Source organism: Alosa pseudoharengus, unplaced genomic scaffold (assembly GCF_046254945.1).
Source record: "Alosa pseudoharengus isolate Yale_2024_CS ecotype anadromous, Long Island Sound unplaced genomic scaffold, YU_APseudo_1.1 YU_APseudo_1.1_scf_23, whole genome shotgun sequence".
Lineage (NCBI taxonomy): Eukaryota > Metazoa > Chordata > Actinopteri > Clupeiformes > Clupeidae > Alosa > Alosa pseudoharengus.
The window spans coordinates 28608461-28630960 of record NW_027468685.1 but is presented as its reverse complement, the minus strand read 5'-3'; the positions used below and the strand labels follow the sequence as shown (position 1 = coordinate 28630960).

The 22500-nt window shown below is 46.1% G+C and overlaps 1 protein-coding gene across 1 annotated transcript in view; it reads right to left on the bottom strand.

Moving 5' to 3' along the window:
• The window catches only part of hivep3a (HIVEP zinc finger 3a), a 25618-nt gene extending 6298 nt beyond the window's left edge, over positions 1-19320 (bottom strand). The window contains exons 1-4 of the mRNA XM_076300850.1: positions 19222-19320; positions 5895-10340; positions 5170-5333; positions 158-366 (exon numbers count right to left, since the gene is read on the bottom strand). Coding sequence (XP_076156965.1) covers positions 158-366; positions 5170-5333; positions 5895-10031 — 4510 coding nt within the window. The 5' untranslated portion in view covers positions 10032-10340; positions 19222-19320. The remainder of the gene's footprint in view (positions 1-157; positions 367-5169; positions 5334-5894; positions 10341-19221) is intronic.
• Between the last annotated feature and the right edge of the window lie 3180 nt (positions 19321-22500).

Sequence of the window (22500 nt, the reverse complement as noted above, 5' to 3'; positions counted from 1 at the left end):
CATGTTGACGTCTGATGGTTACAGGCAGACATCATGTTCAGGAAATAGCATACAGTATAACACATATATAACGTATATATAACATATAACATATAACGTGTACAGCAGCTTGACGAGACAACATGGATGGAATGGACACACTGCACTATGGGAGCACTTCTCCATCGGTCTGCTGTCTGCTGGTACTTGCCTTTGGTTTTGAAAGCAAAGTTGCAATGCTGGCAGATGAAGGGCCGCTGGTCGGTGTGCAGTCGGATGTGTTTGCGAAGCGTGCTGGGCTTCTTACAGCGAATGCCACACTCCTCACACACGTACCTGCCCCTCCCACGCCCGCGCACATACACATACTCCTCATTCGACCTATACCTGTGGAGACAGGAGACACAGAGGTCAAAGGTTAAAATATCAACCTCACACATGTATCCGCTTCTCCCACGCACAAGCACATACACATACTCCTCATTCAACATATGCATGTGGAGACACGGAGGTCAAAGGTTATAATATTCATATTTACCAACATATTTTTCCTATGTCTCCCCTAAAACCTATAAAATGCTTTGTCATACAAAACTCTCCCAAGTTTTCTTTGTTTCTACAGCTTTGTTTTATAGTTGAAGTCATTTCTGAAAATAATATCTAAGGTTTGTCTAATAGAACCTATGATCACATGATCACAGTAGATTGGTCCCACTAGAGGAGGAGAGTCTTTTCTGCGGAATTAGATACAGCCTAAGAGTGCGCACAGAGACTGTCATTTTTCACATTTGCTCCTTGTAAGGTCACCGTAACAGTCCACACATGTAGTCTGGGGAACAAGTGGTTGGATTCACTCAAGCGGTCTATGTCCAAATGCAAATATTAGGGGAAAATTTAAAAGAAAAAAAAAAACACACACACCACCTCGTCTAGGCCACAACCCTGACTCAATTTCGGCAGCAGCACCTGTAGGCTGCTTTTAATGCTCCTATTTACCTCCTCTATCTACACACACACACACACATACATACATGAAGATTCACACAAGACGCCCACAAACACATGCCCATGCACACACACACACACACACTAACATAAACACAAATATATGGACACACAAACACATGAACATACACACACACACACACACACACACACACACACACACAAATAAAGAGACACCCACACAGAAACACACACACACACACATACAGAAAACACACACACACACACACACACACACACACACTCACACACACACAAATAAAGAAACACCCATACAGAAACACACACACACACACACACACACACACACATACAGAAACACACACACACACACATACAGAAACAACACACACAAAAAAACACACACACACACACAGCCGTGAGCCACCACCCTGTGCTGTGTGCTGCTCCCAGGCTGCGTCGGCCTGCCTCCTGCCTGGGTGTCCACCCCTGGCTGTGCGGAGTGTTTGCCGCGTCCCGCAGAGGGGCCCCCACTTCAGCTCCAACAGAGGGCCATTTATTATGCCATGCACCAGATCCGTCTCCACCGCTCACACTCTCCGCACGTATGCACAAACACACACACACACACACACACGCACACACACATCCCCACCTATGCCAAAACCCATCACCACTCCCTCAGTTTCGGGCATGGGGTGTCTGCCTGCACACCCTGCCTCTGCCTCTGCCCTAGCTCCAGCCCCTGCTCCAGGTCCGGGGGCCGTGGAGGGTCTGCCAACCCAAACAGCTGAGAGGGATGTGGGGAGGCAGAGAGGGGGGGAAGCCCTGAGGCTCTGGAGCTCTGGAGCCCTGGACCCAACCAGCTGCTGAAGACAAACAGCTAGGACCTGATTTAAAGAAAACACAGAGCAGTGGGCCAGAAAAACAAATAAAAGGTAAAAAGGCAGCAACATTGCGGTCTTTATGAAAACAAAAAACCTCAATTTTGTTTTGTTTTTTTCCTTAAAGCATTACCCAGCCTACATTCTCTGTGTGTGTGTGTGTGTGTGTGTGTATGTGTGTGTGTGTGTGTGTGTGTGTGTGTGTGTGTGTGTGTGTGACTGTGCATGTTCAAGAGAGAAAAGCCAGCTTCAGCACTTATTGGCATAGGAAGCTGCTTAATGTGGAGTCTGAAGGTAATTAAACCGTAGGCTTTATCTAGGTAGAGCATACCATCCATTAGGCCGCTTCCTTACACACAGAAACACACACATACACACACACACACATGCACAGACACAGACACCCACACACTAACACACCAACACAAAACAACACACACACACACACACACACACACACACACACACACACACACACACACACACACATACACACATACATACATACATGAAGATTCACACAAGACGCCCACAAACACATGCCCATGCACACACACACACACTAACATAAATACAAATATATGGACACACAAACATATGAACATACATAGACACACACACACACACACACACACACACACACACTCAAATGAAGAAAGAGTCCCATGAGAGATGAACAGTGGGTGTTTGGGCTCTGTCAAAGATATTCTGTCTCCCATCATTTCTCTTCTCTCTGTCACTGTAACAGTTTTCCTCTCTCCTCTCAATCCCTGTCTCACTCTTACACACACTTCCCCTCTGTCCGTCCCTGTTTATTTCCTTCACTCTCTCTCTCTCTCTCTCTCTCTCTCTCTCTCTCTCTCTCGTTCTCTCTCTTTCATTCTGACTTCCTCTCTGTCCTTTGTTTCTTTCTCCTTCTCTCTTTCTGTCTCTCTCCCACCCTCCCTTCCTCCGTCCCTCTCTCTCTCTCTCTCTCTGTACATCTTTCTCTGTCTCTGCGAACAGGCGGTGGCAGTTCGGAGCCTGGAGTGAGTGTATGTGGAGTGGAGTGTGTGTGTGTGTGTGTGTGTGTGAGCGAGAGAGAGAGAGAGAGAGAGAGAAAGGGAGAGAGAGAGAGAGTGTATGTGGAGTGTGTGTACGTGTTTGTGTGTGTGTGTGTTTGTGTGTGTGCGTCTGTGTGTGTACGTGTGTGTGTGTACGTGTGTGTGTGTGTGTGTGTGTGTGTGTGTCCTGTGCGGTGAGTCACTCGGAGGTGACGGCTGCGAAGAACCATGTCGTGAGGCGAGGTGGGAGGTGGCTTCACGGCGAGTGGCCGCCACCACCACACAGCGCACAGATGGCACCACCCTCATCCCTGTGTGTGTGTGTGTGTGTGTGTGTGTGTGTGTGTGTGTGTGTGTGTGTGAGACTATGTCTGTGTGTGTTCTTTCAGAGAGAGAGAGAGAGAGAGAATACAGTTAAGATATTGTGCATGTGTATGTTTGCTTGCGTGTGCCTATGCCTGTGTGCATGTGTGTGTGTGTGTGTGTGTGTGTGTGTGTGTGTGTGTGTGTGTGTGTGTGTGTGTGTGTGTGTGTGTGTGTGTGTTTGTGAGCGTAGCTTCTTTTTTTTGACACGCTTCAGGCTTCTAGGTTAAGCCATGAATCATCAGCCCAAAAATACTACTTGGCTCATGAATCAGATAACACAAAGAACAGCATGTACTTTTTTAGTGATAAAGCTCTCATTAAGCTCAATCTTATTCACCAGAGCAGTCCTCCTCCTCTGCATCAGTCACCTTGCCTTCCAGAGACTCATTATGCCATCAACCAATCAGAGGGAATAAAACCCGCCAATAGTGTTCAGGTGGATTATATGGGGCTCCCTTCATTCAGACTCACACACTCAAGTATGTTTTTCTCCCAAAAGAAAAAAAAATACTGAATGTACAGTCTCTTTCTCTCTCCCTCCCTCTCTCTCTCTCTCTCTCTCTCTCTTTCTTGCTCTCCCTCCCACTCCACCTCTCTCGCTCTCCCTCCCTCTGAGTCTTGCTATTGCAGTTGAATGGCCAAGATCATTGATGGTGTTTGGCATAAGCTAGGGCCTGCAGGGTGCGGACGATGAGAGGAGAGGAGAGGCAAGTCCAGGAGATGAGAGGAGAGGAGTGAAGTGGAGTAGAGTGGAGAGAGGAAGTCCACGCCAAGCTAGGTAGTTTCCTGGCTCGGCTCGCCCCAACAGATGGCCTATGTTGGCCCTGACAGGCAGCCCTAAGCCCCTGCAGCCGGGGCAAGAACAACACTTCCCAGTGCCTGACACACCAGTGACAGAAAGCAAGCACACACAGGAGGGAGCACAGTACAGGCTCTGTCACATGAGTCTCCGCGTCTCCCAGCCTGCCAGGCACTGTCCGAGCATGTACGTATAAACCTGGAGTACAGCATGAGCTATGTTATCAGGCTAATCTCATATACAGTATCATGAACTATATTACTGTATTAATTCAGTATTTATGTTCATATACAGTAATGCTATTACAATAACACTACATCATCCTTACCACATTATACTACATTATGTGCAATGCTGTAGTGTGTATGATCATACGTTTTTACCACAGAGTTGGTGCAATTCCAATAGCATAGTATAATGAACAGTATATAACTAATAAGTGTATTACTGTAAATTTTTTAAGCATGCTATCATCATTATGCTGTTTATTGGTGTAATGTACAGTGTTGTGCTTTTTTTTTCTATCATGCATTGTTTTTAGGGGCCATTGTCAATGTACTAGGCTATACAACTTTATTATACGGCTCTTCACAATGCTAGTAGAATGCTCCATTGACTTGATTAATGGGATTTCCCAATGTTCTACGGTAAAATATATTCATGTAATTACCGCTGTCAACGGCTTTTGTGCTTCTGATTTATGTCTTTTATATCACTTTGCAAGTAGTCTGGTCACTTCTTGCAATGGAACTTCATTCAAAAGTGAAAGCTGAAAGCAGACGGTTGATCAGCTGTGTTCTAAAGATGTCTGATTCAAGTTCAGCGTGTGTTGCAAACTATTGGTTTCTCAGCAAAAGCCACGACGAAACGGTAACAAATAAATGTAAAGAGACATATCATGTGAAGTTTATTTTTTTGTTTTGGCAAGTAGCCGTATAATAAGCGGGATAATGTATGAAACACCGGTCATTATTGGAAAACACAGTCCCTTCAAGGCGAAACAAGACCCCTCCGCTGGTGTGTCTGGCCTTCCATACATTATCCCTTACATATTATACGACACTATGGAATACTAATAGTATATTCACCTACAGTATATGGCTGTACTGTTGTAGTGAAAATGGACACTCACCCTCCTTCACAAATCCAAACACGAGGAGGCTCAGTGTGTTTAGAGGCTACTGTTCTCTCCCTTTTCCTCTCCTCCTCCTCCTCTTCACCCTCCTCTTTCTTCACGTCCTCTGTTGACCAGACTGCCCTTTCCTCAGTGGGACATTTGTGCTGAGTGACGTGGACCTGTTCTCAAAAAGAGACACGGGGCAAATTCACCAACCCTGCCCCCAGCAAACCCAGGGACACAGAGATGGTGAATTCTCATTCAACATTTCGGACAGCATCTCATTGTCTTCATCACCAAGACAGCAGCACACAATCAAGCAAAAGAATGAGACGAAATACAATGCAGTAAACAGAACTCACATAACTGATTTAGCAAACTGAAAGATTTTGTTTGGGCTTGCCTTGACAAAAATCGGTTAATTCTAAAAATATGAATATGATGCTATACTGTGTATACATGTGAGGAACTGTACATAAAACATTGTTAAAGATGTTTTAATAACATAAATTAAGTTTATTGGTAACTAAGTACTGAGTAGCCTACTCAAATTGAAATCTTCCTAAGAACCACAAAAAAATTGCTAAAAAGGAACTAACCACAGTTATCCTAATCACAACGTCAGCAATCCTAACCACAACATCATTATTTTGATCACCACCTGAGCTTTATAATCCTGACCTGAACCTAATAGCCCTAATAATCTGCTCCTAGATTAACTGAGATCCAGACTCATGTACCTCAGACACGCTTGGCTTCCCAGGGTCTGCCACCGGTCCTTCCTTGTCCTTCTTCTTCCCCTTCTCCTTCTCCTCTGCTGGGGGCGACATGGGGGCCATGGTGTAGGTGACGGAGGAGGAGTGCCCCTGCTTGCAGTGGAGCTGCGCTAGGACCTCCTTGCTGCTGAGCCCTGGAGGGTTGGGGTTGTAGGCACTGGTGGACCAGGAGGAGTACACCGAGGCCTGGTGGTCGTTCTGAGGGGACGGGCTCGGCTTGGCGTAGTTGAGATAGCACCAGCTGTACTCGGGCTCCGCGTGAAATGTAGGCATAGGCTTCTCTTTGTTGTTGTTGTTGTTGCTGTTGGTGTTGGTGGTGGCGCTGGGAGAGGAAAGGCTCTGGGTGCTTCTGTGACTGCCGGCTGACTCTGCTATTGCTTGCTCGGCTTTAACCCGGTTTGAAAGTTGCCCATCGCCACCCTCTTTGGTGTTGTCCTGTTCTTCTTCTTCTTCCTTCTTGTCTCCCTCTTTCACTCGTTTCTGCTGCTGTCGCATTTCGGGCCCGAGCTCTAGGCTATTTGACGGAGACAGCATCCGTTTGTTTCCTCCGGAACCTACTGACCTACATCCCTGCAACTTGGTATCAGGGGTCACGGTCAGTGGGCTACTGTGGTCTAAACTCACTGATGGGACAGTCGTCACATCTAAGGTCACATTTCGGTTTGCACTTGAACTAAGCTCCTGAGGTTTAGTAACTGCATGATGAGAGTGCGTGGTGTAAATGGCACTGGCGTGGGCTGGGATGTCCCCCTGGACTCGAACTGCCACCGTCTGCATCTCCGCAGGTCTCAGTGGCTCAGCATCGGGGGTGATGGTGAAGTAAACACGCTGGTGTTGGAATGGGCGGGCAGGCACCTGGGACGAGATTGCTACTCTCGGCTCCGACTCCTCAACTGGGTCCCTGGTGGGTATCTCCAGCTTGAGACGTGAGGACCCAGGAGAGTAGTGGGCTCGTGCTGCACCAGAGGGGCCCTGGGTGACATGGGCAGAGCCAAGCTGAATGCCTTCTAGTCCCATGTAAACAACAGGTGCTGCTTGCTGCACTTTGTGATCTGATGAGCACTGATTTAGTGCCACCTCTGGCGAGTTGCGTAGCTGGTGAGGTGGATCTTGTTGCCATAGCACTGGTGATTCTTGGCAATGAGTGTGAACAGGAGATGTGTTATAGGATGTGGGGGTGCACGGGGGCTCAGAGGGTCCCGGACTTAACTTCATGCGGGAGCTGGATGGAACACTAGCCGTGCAAAAACTTGCTAACATGCTAACACTTGGCATGCTAACTCTTGATGTTTGCTGGCTGGGTGGTTCCTCGTCGTCTGGATCCCGCACTGTAGTGTGCCTCAAGAGGAGGCATTTGCGCCTTTCCTTCCAGCCAGCTGGAGTGCGATCAGGAGACAGGGAACTGTAGTCAAAGGACTTGCTACGGACTTCCGAAATCGGGGTGCACTGCTGCGGAACATGTGGTGCTTGCTCCGAAGCCGAGCGCCTCATCTCCCTGTGGGGGTGGTGGTGGTGAGAACTAGCAGGAACGGCTAATGTGTGAGTTGCCCTGGATCTCCGACCAGAAGTCATCTCCACGTTAGTCAGTTTCCCCGAGTCCTCAAATGACACAGAACAGCTAGACAAGTGTGACATGTTGCTGTCTTGACCTGGACTGCGAGGAGGCAGGGACAGAGATTCAAAACTGGACTCCCCAGAGGACTGGGCAGCTTCTGCCAACCGAAGACGCTTCTTTTTCGGGGGCAGCTTCTCAATGGGAAGCTGGGCCAGTGTTGAGCTTCTTTGGGGCCACTGGAACTCGTCTGTCCTCTCAGCCTCTTTGGCTATGGAAACAGTCGCAGACAGGGACATTGGCGTGGTGTTTGTATCCTCTGTGACTAGGATCTCTGGCACTAGGACATTATGCTGGCGCATTAACTTCCGAAAGCTTGGTTTTGATGACTGCTGCTCTGATGACTGAGTTAATGGTGAATGGTGCATCTCAAAGGAGGCACATTTATCTAATTCATCTTTTACTTTACTTTTCACAAACAGATTACCCTCTTGCTTCTCAAATGAACTTGTATGTTGGATCACTGATATCCCCTTCAAAGGTCTCTCAGGGTCTTTCTCCAGCATTAATCCAATGTTTCCTACATTAGGTCCTTCATAAGCCTTGTTGGTCAGGTCTCCTTCAATTCCAGGGCTTGTCCCAGATGCAGAGGACGAGGCCATTGAGGAACAGGGATCATCAAGTTCGAGACTGTCCTCTTTTCTTCTCTTTCTCATTACTAAAGCCCCTGGCCTGCTCATGAAGTGCATCCTTGTAGGATTCTCCACCTGTACAGAAACTGCCTCCATCTTCTGCTGTTGGTGCATGTTGCACGTTTGCCGTCTGTGCGTCTTGTAACTCTCCCAATCTTTGCAGCCAGTGCCACACTCTTCACACTCGTACGGTTGAAGGGGCCTTGGTTTTTGATGAGGCAAGCTAAGCACGTCTTGGTGGTATGGCACAGAGGATGTCATGGCCGACTTTTCAGGGGTAAAATCACAGCCAATGGGCAGCTCAATCGCCGGTTGGCGGCGAAGCAAGGCATGGCGCCGATTCGTCTGGGTAGGCGGCTGCTCGTCAAATGATTGGCTGAGCCTCAGGTGCCGGGGAGCATCGCTTGTGCTAGCAGGAGAGGCAGAGGGGACTGAAAGACTCCTCAAAAGTGGTGCTGCAGAGGCTTGGCTGGAGGACTGTTCTATATTTAGGCTCTGTTGCTGGAATTTCTGACACGGAACACCAAGAGTAATAGACCCACTGGCCTTGGAACAAGCCTCAGTCACTTTAGGGCACTGCACAAGGGGATCTTTAAGAGCAGAGGCCTTGGCTGACTCTGTACTGCTTCGCCTAGACAGGGAGAAGCGTCTAGGCTTGACACTGTCAATCTTACTGGTGTCTACCACAGCCTCGTTGATGGTGATGAGCTTTGTGATATGGTCAATGACCTGCTTTTTGGGAAGCGTGAAAGGGATGCCCTTGCCGTCTTGTCCGCCAGACTGTTGCTGCTGGTTACGGGAAGCCCTCTGCAGATGTCCAAGGCGCCCGTACTTGCCAAGGATGATTTCAGCGTAGCTTTTAGCGCTGGAGTTTGGAGGGCTGTCTTGAGACTGCTCCGTGCTCTCTGAACGAGAGAAGTAGCCCGACTCAGTGCTCCCACGACTTCCCAAAACCAGCGAAGAGGAAATGTCATCTGATGAGCCCGTTGGTGGAGCTTTCTTGGTTTTGCTCAGTCTCATTGCAAGTCTCTTTTTAACAGCATGGGAGTCTCCAAGCCCCTGGGATTGCTCAGTAGAGCGTAACTCAGCACCGTACGATGCTTGCGGTGCAAGCGTTTCCTGTTTCTTTGCTGAGCTGGTTGACGGCGGCTGGTTAGACTCATCCTCTGAATCAGTCAAGGGTTCTTCTTGGCCGCTTATGGCTGGTTCGTCTTTGCTTGCTGGAGCCAGCCCAGCTTTGACCCTGTGAGTGTGTGATTTGCGGTGCTTGTACAGGTTGCTCTTGGTCTTGAACGAGAAGCCGCAAGGGGCACAAGGGTAAGGTCTCTCCCCGGTGTGGGAGCGAATGTGCTTCTGGAGCACGCTAGGCTTGGCGCAAGCTCGACCGCAGTAGCTGCACACATACTTCCCGGGCTTCTGCGGTTTGCGCTCGCGTTTCTGCTTTGGCATGCCATCCTGTGCCTCCTCCGTACCGAGAGATGGAGCCGAACTGCTCGAAGAAGGAATGGGAGCACCCGTGGAGTCTTCCTTCGACACCTGGACGGAACCCCCGCACTCATTGCCTGGTAACGGCCCGGCGTCGTTCGTCGTCCCTGCGAGCTTATCGTCCTTAAGAGAGCCCACGTCCTGAGCTTGTCTCCTCTGGAGCCGCAGGCGTTTCCTCTCCAGATGCTGACGTCTGGGGGGTTTGGATGGGGTTCCATGGCGATGGGGCTCAGAGTCTGCGTCCTGTGCTGGCTTGCTTTGTTGGGAGGCTGAGGGCTGAGAGGAGCAGCCTACTGAGGGAGATGTACTCTGAGGCTGATCTTCACCTCCGGACGTCTCCCCAGCATTTAGCTGGTTATGCAAGGCCTCCATAAAACGGGGCTACAGCCTCGACTACTGACCTCAGGTTCGTGTGGCTTTCCCAGACCACACACACGGACAGGATATTATCATACAGATGGACTTTAAAAAGTCTCTAATAGAATCTTCAAGCTGTTCATTTTGCCCTGGTCTTCTCTAGTCATTGTCTTCATTATTGAATCCACAACAGAAAATAAATACCGTCAGATATCCACAGATCACATCCAAAACATCACAAATGTGTCTTATCATCTCTGGAAAAAGACAGTGTTCATTTTCTGTATTCAGGATAAAGAGGCTTCAGGGACCACCTCAGAAGTTCTGTTAAAGAAAGACAAAAACAGATAAAGAGTTAATGACCATTATTTGTTGTCCACAGCAGCCTCTGAACATGGTAGGGCACACATGCACACTGGTAAATGGTATATTTAATTCAGCTGAGTATAGCCCTCTATGTACACACAGCATGTCTTTATTTTGTGGACTTTACCTTTACGGTTACAAGTTTATGGGATGATTTGACATCTGCGTTTAAACTCAAACCACAGCCTGCCCATCAAAGAGGCCACTGGCCAAACAACACCACTCCTGTGAGGTTAATTTAAAAACCCTACAGGCTGCTAAGTTGAACCTGTGGGGTCGTAATTAATAGGGCGAACCACCGGTTTCCAAACTGTCCGACTGTACGCTTCAGTAACATTTCACAGCCCCTTTCATACATCTAAATCTGCCAAACTCGTTCTCAGGGTTCCCTGTAGTCTAATATTTAGGCAGACAGTATAGCCACACAAGTGACGCTTTACTTTTATCCTGACCGCTGGTCTAATGTATTTAAAATAGCCATCAGTTTCAGACATCCAGGTCAGGCATGCATACTAGACCTACAGAAAAAAGTTGAAGACTAAAACAAATCTATTTTAGTTTCGTTTGATTTATTGATTTAGTTTGATGAGATGCATCAAATTTGGTAAGAAACAACAATTAAGAGAGTCAATTAAGATTAAATATTAAACCTGTTATATCCATTACGCATATATCATCCTAATTAATTGAACTGACATTTAAAATGTAATTACAATCCCACAGGTATTTAATTTCAATTTCAACCAATCCTACTTTCAGTGGGACCTTTATTTACATCTATAAATACAAACGCTCTGAAGCAGCTTTTTTTGTTCGCAAGCTGATTTTAAATGTCAGTATTGTACAATAGTAAACATAACTTGAAAGCAGCACCACACAACCCTAAATATTACTCAGCCACAATGGACAAATATTAACACTCAGAAATGAGTGCTTAAATGCCTAAGAACAGAGGAAATGAAGACAATATTCAATTATTACCATAAAAGAAAAGAAAAAGAAAAACATAATACCTACTACATACTACATAAAGATAGTTCAGTTGCTAGGTTGGTGCCTAAGGCAAGGAACATGGCTTTGTGTGGCTAAGTCTCCAAGGTAATTTGAATGGATTATAACGTATGCCTTCTCAGTAATAAACCCACTAAATGTAAGTAGATCCTAAGTATTTCTAAATGTATTCAATAAACAACAGTTTGATTCAAGGTTCATTGAAATGATGAAAGAAAACGAAATATGTCTGATTTCATATCAAGACCATCAATGACAGCAGGTCTGCTTAATCCAAACAAATGGGCAAGCTATTTTTCTCCGTCTCTGTGGTCCATCACACAAACAGGACAGCACAGGCCTCGCGCTCCAGGACCAGCTGGCATCGATGCCCACGCTCTGCTGAGGACGGGCGGGAGGGGCACGGAGGTCTCGGTGGGCGTACGTACGTATGCCCAGATTTCTCCACACTCTCCGTGCCTGTCTGCCTGTGCTTCCAACAGGACGTGTCTGAAGCACGACTTGCACAATAAGGAGGAGGAAGCACACAGCTGGTGCATAGGAAGCCGGCGAAGGCAAAGAAATGTCTTTCACAGTCATGGTATTACATTTCAAATGACTGCCCAGCCGATTTCCTCTGTGTGGCTGCCAGAGGCTTGATTAAAGTAAAGGTAGTGGTTTTGGTGGGGCTGACATGAGACGAGACGAGAGAGACTCCAACCCTCACCCACGTTGTCTGCATATATGGATGTGTGTGTGTGTGTGTGTGTGTGTGTGTGTGTGTGTACAGGAGGGGTGGGAGTGGTGGTGGGGAGTTAAGAAATGTACAATGTTCATCGGCCCCAAAAAAACAACCTTTGGTGTAAAAAAAGGTGAGGAGATGGATTATTCTGCCGCCACCGGCCGCGGTAGAACAACTCTGGCCGGTGTCCGTCTGCGATAGAGGAATGCAGTGGTGGGGAGAGTATGTAGGTCAGGGAGGTACTGTAGGTGGACCGGGATCTCTTTTTCAGACGTACGAAAGGAGAGATCCTGGACTGGTGTAAGAAGAAGATGTATAAAACACACTCAGACACAGACACACACACAGACATACACACACACACACACACACACACACACACACACACACTCACACTTTGACCGGTGGCAATGCCACTGAGTTTAGATTACAGACACACACTGAAACACACACACACACACACACACACACACACACACACACACACACAGACACACACAGACACACACACACACACACAGACACACACACACACACACACAGACACATGCTCCAAAGCCACCGCTGGACTGCTAGACGGGAGGCGAGGTTGGGTTCCCCGGCACCTCGTGAAGCCACGTGAGAGCAGGAGGACAGAACGCTCTCTGTGCCCACCTATACAACAGGTCTATATTTGCTTTGCATTTACGGCCATTAGACGGGGATTTATGTCTTTGAGAGGCTGGGCTGTTTGCACAGCTGCCTGAGACTGGTAGAGTCGAGGACAGGAGCGGGTTCTAGAATCCACGCTTCGCACGAGGGCTGGATCAGGAAGTGAAAACACCACCCAAGCTCTGCTCACCATCCAGGAGAGCGAGTGGGGAAGCCACAGGAGTTCTTTGCGTTTCTCCTTTACAAGGTCAACTCTTATTCTGAGTGGACGGATGGTGCCGAGATAAAGGCAGAGCTTTTGGCACCAAAAGAAAAAGAAATAAAAATGAAAATGTGAAATGTGTGCTACTGCGCAAAAGTCAGAGAGGAAGTCAGATTCAAGTATGGCATTTTGATTTCTTGGGAAAATACTGCATAGGTTTAAAAGGCAACTATTGTTCTCTGTCTTAAAAAATAGCAGTTTCATAAGGAAATAGAAACTGGACAGAGAAACCAAAAATAGCCTAATTTCACAAACAACAAGCATCTCAATTGTGGCCAGTATTCTGAACAAACCTGAACCTGAACAAAGCACAAATCTGTGGCCAAAATCCAGCGAGAAGGGAGAGAAGAGGCGAGCAGAAACAGAACTGGGTTATGGCACTTTATTTCCCACTGACACATCATGCCAGCAACAACAAAAAAAATGTTTTGAATGCCTTTTTAAAAATCTCGTCAATTTCCTTCTCTTACACTAATGGGTGCCCAGCGGTGGTTCCTATGGTAACGGCCCAAAACCATACAGTAGCAGATGGAAGGAGAGCTGGAGGGCTAAATTTATCTTTAAGCATCCTCCCTGGCTACGGAGAGAGGGAGAGAGAGAGAGAGAGAGAGATAGAGATAGGCATAGGAGAGACAGAATGTGAGAGAAAGATAAATAAAAAAGAGAGAGAGATACAGAGAGGAAGCCTGACAAGCCAAGGTGCTCCCTCCCACACAACCTTATCCTCCTGGTCAGAAAATGATGAATGCTAGAAAATCAATACTTAAAAGTCTATCATTTCAGCTTCCACACATGTGACTCTTGACAGGAAAAAAAAAAAAATACCATAGAGTATTTTACTGTGGTCAAGCCAACATTAGATTACATGAAAAATAAATGAAGATTAAATCTGGACACACTCAATAATATCTGTGGATCTGCTCATTTTGTTATCTATGGCATTGCATAGGATGCCTTTGTTTTTTTTTTTTTAACCTGGCGGCAATATTCTGACATATGTGTTCTTTGTGTGGATTAGCATCTGTAAACATTAATTTATCTGTCTCCTCAATGTTCTAAAAATAGGGAGTATGATTTAATCCCAGTCACTGAAAGAAATGCCCTTGGCGATGTAATTTGGGGAAAAAATCCTAAGCAGTTATGTCAAAAAGATACAATTTATTACAGCTAGAAGACAGGCAAGCCTAAGCCCCAGCTATGTGTGGTAATGAACGACAGAACAGCTCTGTGAGAACTGCACCTCACTCAAACGGAGACTCTAGATACTATAGAGTACGAGTTTCACAGCATCCACACAAAGCCACACATATCAGCCATGAAGTCATCCGATTCTCATTGGTCTCTGTCTCTGTCCTTCAATCTCTCTATTGTCATTGGCTTCCCTTTTTCCCTCCCCATTCTCTCACTCTCTGCTCCGCTCCTCTTCTCACCCTGTCTCTCTCACAATCTTTCTTTCTTTCTTCCCCCCACACACTCTCTCACACTCTTTCTTTTGTACTGTCCGTATTCTTTTCTTTCTTTCCTTCTTCCTTCCTTCCTTCCTTTCTTTCTCTCTCTCTCTGTCCTTTTTAATCTCTGCAACCTCTTTCTCTTTCCCATGCTCTCTTTCTCTCTCTTTTTATCACCTCTATGTCTCTCGGTCCACCGTTCTGACCCACCGTTGCTCCGGCGGCATTCCCCTGAGCCCCAGTTCCAGCAGCAGTGTCTGCCCGTCAGAGCACCTCGTCCTGGGGGAGACCTGGAGAGAACACCCACCACCACCACCCCTACTGCCCACCACCACCCTCAGGGAACATTGACAGAGAGAGTACAGCAGCATCCAGAAGCAGCATCCTGCATCCTGCATCTAGCCTGTAGCCAGTCTGTGCCTGTGCTTGCTCCTGTTCCTGTTCCTGTATACTGCTGAGGACCCCAGAGACACACAGAGAAGCATGGAGAGGAATAGACAATAGAGAAGAGAAGGGAAGAGAAGAAAAGAAAAGAGAAAAAGAAACAGGAGAGAATGAGAGAGAGAAAGAGAAGAAACAGATAAATACATACATATATATATATAGATAGATAGATAGATAGATAGATAGATGGATAGATAGGGAGAACTGAGGACAGATAGAAAGAAAGAAATATTGGAAATTTAGATAGCGAGTGGACAGAGATAGTGGGAGGGGTGAGTGGGAAATAGAGAGGGAGGAGAGGGATAGAAAGAGAGGCAGAAAGAGGCTGGGAAAGAGAGAGGCTTGAGGTTTGTAGGACGACAGGGCATCCTATGATGAGGGGGCGAGGAGAGGCACAGTGAGAGGCAGACACGGAGAGCAGGAACATGAGAGCAAAGGAGAAGAGTGATCCGAGAGAGGGAGAGGCGGCTGCGGACGACAGGACGAGTGTGGACAGGGGAGGGTGAGAGAAGAAGCGGCAGAAAAGAGAGAGATAGCGATAGAGAGAGAGAGAGAGAGAGAGAGAGAGAGGCAAGCGTGGAGGTAAGTGTGGACGACACGGCAAAACACTCGGCTCATTCATCTCCAGCCCGCTCAGCCATCACACACACATGCACACACACACACACAGAGCACTCCTGGTCCTGTGCGTTTTGAAACAGCAATTACGTGTCCGTCTGCTGCGCACTGTGCAACCTTGACTAAATCAGTCAGAGGATACCCTTGCCACAGACATCAATCCCGGGAGCCTTCCCTCTCCTCCTCCTCTCTCTTGCCCCCTCCTCTCCCCTCCCTTCCTCACTTCTCCTCTCCTCTCTTCTCCCTCTTAGCCGAGTCTCTCGCTACCTGCATCCTCACTGGGTCCTGCGAGAGAGCAGCTCTAGCGCACGGCAAGCCTCTGATCAAGTCACACAGAGACAGCTGCTTCCAGACACAATCCCTGTAATCAAGGCAGCCCCAGTGCTGGGTAATCGTATCAAAATCAAAAGCCGTTACCTGACCGCAGTCGGCAGACTCTTCCAAAGCCCCCGTTCGCCAGTCCAGTTAGTCTCGCTTATCACACACACAGAGGATTGACGGAGTGTGAGTGAATGAGTGTGTGACAGAGAGAGAGAGAGAGAGAAACAGACAGACAGAGAGACAGAGAGAGAGAAAAAACATAAGGGGATAACAGCCTGAGAGAGAGAGAGAGAGAGGAAGACGGGAGAGGGAAAAAGAGAGAATGAGAGAGATGGAGAGAGAGAGAGAGAGACAGAGACACGCAGAGGGAGAGGGAATGTATGAATGAGTCTCTTGCTGTGAGGAGAGGAGAGGAGAGGAGAGGAGAGGTGGTTCGCTGAGCGGAGCGGCGTGGTCAGGTCTACGCTCAGAATGGTCTGGGGGACAGGTAGGAGAAACGGTGACGTATATGTAATCCTGAGGCATGTATGTGCCTGTGTGTGTGTGTGTGTGTGTGTGTGTGTGTGTGTGTGTGTGTGTGTGTGTGTGTATGGTGTGTGTGTGTGGGGGGGGGGGCAGGGGGGTGTTCACTCCTTCAGTTTTGACAGAGTCGTGGGCAGACGGTGAGAGTGGGTCGGGTCGACTCTCCCCAACAGTTTGGTGATGTAGGGGTTAACCCCGGGGAGAACTCAGGCGAGAGGAGGGTGTGTGTGTGTGTGTGTGTGTGTGTGTGTGTGTGTGTCTGTGCAGTGCTTTTCTTTTTGAATGGGGAGCAAGTGGAGTGACATATTTTTAACACAGTTTCCTCATTCAGCTCTCCCTCCCTCTTTCTCTCTAAAGAAAGAAAGGGAAGAGGGAGAGGTAACACTTTATATTACAGAAACCTTGTTACAGTGTAGTACCATGTAACAAACTGTAACAAAATGTAATACCATATACATATGTTGTACATACATAATATCATTTTCTGTACTTTTGTAAGTACACATGTAATCAGAAATGCTGGGTACCCAATACACATTGGGGTACATGTTACCACTATATTCAGGTAGAAAATGGTTTCTCTGTTACAGTGGATTATTTGCATTGAGTAGAAGCGTAGTAGTAGTAGTAGAAGTATTAGTAGTAGTAGCAGTAGAGTTGTTCCAAGATTAAATGTGAACCAATCTGACAAAAAGAGTCACAGTGACCCAAAATTCAAAATTGAGATTTTGGCATCAATGGACCGAGAACCCAATTGTTACCAAGATACAGTATTTTGAATTATGACCTCCTGCCAATATTTTTCCAATTGAAAACCTGAGAAAATCGTGTTTGAAGTCACAGATTACAGGCAGGCACAGGTATGATTTGCAAGGTGTAATCCCAAATGAATAGTATTTTTTCAAACTTTACATTCTTATCTTAACTATGGAACTATGGAACTATGGGAACATTTTTCCAGATTGGGTCACAAAAGGAGAAAAGACACTTTATGGATGTGCAGGCAAATGTGGCAAGTTTGTATTGTCACAGAAATCACATAGAGGTACCAGATTTTATTTCAATGTGCTTAATCTACTGTAGCAAAGAGAACACATGCTCTACCAAGACAACTGGTTTGCTTAATTGCATGAAGTAACATATAAAACTAGTATGTACCAATGTGATAATTTCATGCAGGGGACTATAAAACTTCAGCCTCGATAAGATGGGATGTTATATTTGGGGTGTTATAGACGCCAACCTCACCCCATAGCCAAAACATATTTTCCACTAGAAATGAGCACTTTGGCAGAATACTGTATTATACTTAGTGTACTAAAAATGTGTAAGTACATTAAATTCCATTATGTATGTACAAACATAAGTATATATATGGTATTTCACTCTGATACACAGTTTGTTACACTGTTCTCCATGATACACTGTAACAACAGTTCTGTTATTAACTGCGACGGAAAGGGAAATAAAGAAAGAAAGAAAGAAAGAAAGAAAGAAAGAAAGAAAGAAAAAGAAAGAAAGAAATGTGTTCAAGATCCCTAACTGAACCATCACAAGGACCAAGGACTTCTGCACAATAGTATGAGAAAGAAAGAAAGAAAGAAAGAAAGAAATGGACAAAGACATGAACAAACATAGAATGAAAGAAAGAAAGAATGGAAGAAGTCTCCCCAGTGTAAAAAGCTCTCTCTGGAGAATGTCTTACATGTCGCCACTCATTTTTCCACAGCAGCCGCCGCGCTCCACACGAGCCCAGAAACAGCTGAAACAAGCCCAGGAACTCTGACGTCACTTCCTGTGATTTCAGGCCACATCTGGTTCATTATTTTTTCCATGCACACATAAGAGTGGTATGAGGAGGCCGGTGAATAGGCACCAGTGTTAGCCAGAGCACCAGGCCATCACATGGGACGCTGAGGCTGAGGCACAGGGGCTGCACAGGACATGGATGGAAAAGTAGGGTAGATGGGGAGCCCCCCTAGCACACAGTCACACGAGCACACACCTCTCTAACAAAGACAGGGAGATGGAGGGATAGGGAGAAGGAGAGAGACGGAGGGAAGGAGCGAGGGAGGGAGGAAGAGAGCGAAGATGAGAGAGAAGACATAGCGAGAGAAGACAGGAGAAGGGAAAGGGCTGATGAGAGAGAGAAAGAGAAAGTAAGAGAGAAAGAAAGAAAGAGAGAGCGAGAGAGAGAGAGAGATGTCTATGCACTGTTTTATATGATTGCTTTGGCAATGCAAATCTCCTTTTTTGTCATGCCAATAAAGCACCTTTGAATTGGAATTGGAATTTGAGAGAGAAATCAGTAGCAGGAGAGACACGGGGAGAAAGAGAGAGCCCTTGTGTGCGTCACAGCCGGTCAGGCAGTCACAGAGCTGCCAGTGTGTGTGTGTGTGTGTGTGTGTGTGTGTGTGTGTGTGTGTGTGTGTGTGAGTGTGCATACGCAGCTCAGCTGAGACTGGGAGGAAAGGGGCTGTCACAACATTGCCACAATACCAAACTGAATCAGCCCAAGACCAGTTTCCTTCCGGGGCCTATGACACGAGGAAGAGAATGAACAGGACTGACCCGACCCTACCATCTATTTTCTGCCTATTTCTCAGAAAACTACCATTTCACTGTCTCTCTCACACACACACATACACACACACACACATACACACACACACACACACACACACACACACACACACACACAGTGCTGAACCACTGATCTGAAGTGTGTATCTCACATGTCTGTGTGTGTCCTGGCTGCAGATGATTGCATTAGGGGCCTAACCCATCAGTGTGAGTTACATGGGTAGGAAGAGTAAGAGGGTGGGAGAGCAGCCATCTTACCGCTGATGAAGAGGTAGTGTGTGTGTGTGTGTGTGTGTGTGTGTGTGTGTCTTCTCTTCTCTCATGGCCGGACTGGGACACACTGGGCTGCACTCCACCTGCACAAGAAGAAATACACACACACACACATTTTTGAGCTCCCAGTCGATGTATAACATAAATACAACCAGGAAATCTGTGTGTTTCTCTCTCTGTCTCTCTCTCTCTCTCTCTCTCTCTCTCTCTGTGTGTGTGTGTGTGTGTGTGTATTAGTGTGTAACAGTATGTGTGTGTGTGAATACATAGAAGGTTATGTGTGTGTGTGTCTAATCTATTAGTGTTGAAAGAGAGTGTGCATACATGTAAGGGTAAGTGTGTATGTGTGTGTGTGTGTGTGTGTGTGTGTGTGTGTGTGTGTGTACATACAGCGGGGAAAATAAGTATTGAACACGTCAACATTTTTTTCAGTAAGTATACTTCCAGTGAGGCTATTCGCATGAAATTTTCACCAGACATTAGTATTAACTTAGGTAATCCACACATATATAAAAATCCAAACATTAATGTCTAAAAGTAGAGTTATGAGTAAAAAAGTGGAATGGCACAGGGAAAAAGTATTGAACACACTAAGAAAAAGCAGTACACAAAGGCAAGGAATGGCAAGGAACAAACTGGAATCTATAAGTATTTAGAGAAATTATCCCTCCTATCTGTGCAAATTGATATAAACTGGGTTAGTACATACTGGTGGGCTATAAAAAGTTTTTTTGTTACTAAGGTGTCACACAATAAACATTTCATGATGGGCAAAAGCAAAGAGCCCTCCCAAGACCTTTGCAACCTTATTGTTGCAAAACATATCAATGGAACTGGTTACAGATGCACTTCAAAACTTCTGAATCATCCAGCAAGCAGTATTGGTGCCATTATCTGCAAGTGGAAGGAACATCAATGCATCATCAACTGGCCATGCACAGGATCTCCTTGCAAGATTTCTGACCAGGAAGTCAGAAGGATAGTCAGAAGTGTAGCCAAAGATCCAAAGACCACTCAGAGAAAGCTCCAGAAAGACTTGGAGGCAGCAGGTACAATTGTTACAGAGAAAATCATAGCTAATGCACTCCACCACCATGGCCTCTACGCACGCTCATCCCGCATGACTCTTTTGCTGAAGAAAAACATGTCAAACCTCGTTGAAAGTTTGCTACACAACATTTGGACAATCCTATGCAATACTAAGAGAATGTATTCTGGTCTGGTGAGAGCAAAACTTGAACTTTTCGTATGTGATACTACACACCATATTTGGAGGAGAAATGGCACTGTGCATCACCCTAAAAATACCATACCAACAATGAGGTTTGGAGGTGGTGGCATCATGGTGTGGGCTGTTTTTCATCTCATGGTACTGGCAGACTTCATACAGTTGAAGGAATGATGAATGGAGTCATTTTGTTCCAGGAGAAACTTTACATCCACCAGGATGATGAGGATGAGACATGGCTAGACCTTCCAGCAGGACAATGATCCAAACCATTCAGCAAAGGAAACTCTCAATTGGTTTCAGAGAAAGGAAATCAAGGCCCTGACTTCAATCCAATTGAACAGTTTTGGAAGTTAACTAAAGATCAGGATTCACAAGAGGGACCCCTGGAATCTTCAATATTAAAGGACTATCTGTTTAAAAGAATGGGCCAAAATCACACCAGAATACTGTGACTGATTAGTTTTCGTCATACAGGAAATGCCTTGAAGCTGTCATTACGAAAAAAGGCTTTTCCACAAAGTATTTAAGAAATTTCAGCAGGCGTGTTCAATACTTTTTTCCTGTGTCATTCCACTTTATTACACATAACTCTACCTATGGACTTTAATGTTTGGATTTTTTTATATGGGTGGATTATCTGAGTTAATAGTAATATCTGGTGAAAATTTCATGCAAATAGCCTCATTGGAAGTATACTTACTGAAAAAAATGTTGACGTGTTCAATACTTATTTTCCCCGCTGTATGTACATAGAAAAGAGGGTCTTTCATTTCCCTCCGAGCATCCATAGGGGCACGTGGGGGTAAAAATAACTCCAGAGGGGTGCACTGGCCCCACAGCCTGTTACCCCACCCTTAACCACACACACTCACACACACACACACACACACACACTCTCACATTCACACACACACACACACACACACACACACACACACACACACTCACACACACACTCACATTCACACACAAACACACACACACACACACACACACACACACACACACACACACACACACACACACACACACACACACACACACACTTACATTCACATTCACACACACAAACACACACAGGTAAAGTGCACATACGGACGCACGCACGCACGCACGCACACACACCCACATCCACACATCCCCAACATATACAGTAGTACAGCAGACCAGACTCTAAAGACATTTTGATCTCACAGTGGTACCGTAGTTTAGAATAAGGCAGAGCTTTTGCTGATAAACAAGCTAGTGTGCTTTGGGGGGAAACCTGAAGTAGGGACCTGTGCTCTTGTCTGGGGTGTGCATTCCTCTAGCCCAAGACACTATACAACACACACACACACACACACACACACACACTGGGAGGTGGGGAGTTTTTTCGAGTCCACCTGTTATTTGCTCCTCAAACAGGATGGTATATACTGTACATACATTTACATGACCGCTCACTCACTCATCTCCACACAAATAGCCTAGAAGTGACAATCACTCACTATTCTCACTATTGTTTTTTTATTTTTGTTTTGTTTAAACAAGTACACAAAAGTGCTGTGAAGGGTTTACAGTAATGGCATAAAATTGACAAAAATCAAAAGTGACAATGTGAAGGGATAGAGATGACCAATTAGAGGGTGGAGACTTTATTTTTACCCCTTCTAGAACTTCACAGAAATAACATCGGTCATCTGCTGAAATAACATTTAACAGCAACATAATCGGCCATTTGTGTGTCAAGCAAACCCTGTGGTTGGAGTTTTATCACTTCTTTAACGGCAATACATCCATCTCTCGCTCTCTCTTTCTCCCTCTCTCTCACACACACACGCATACACACACACACACATCCTGCCTGGACAGCTTGATGTTAGGCATGAGTCACTCCATGCCAGTAAATACCTCGACACTGAACTTAGTGACTCTCTACTCTTCACCTCAGGGTCAGGAGACACACACACAAACACACACACAAACAGTGTGTACTTTGCATGTGGCCAGATGTTTTGCTTACTAACTGTAAAAATGAGTAACACTCTCCA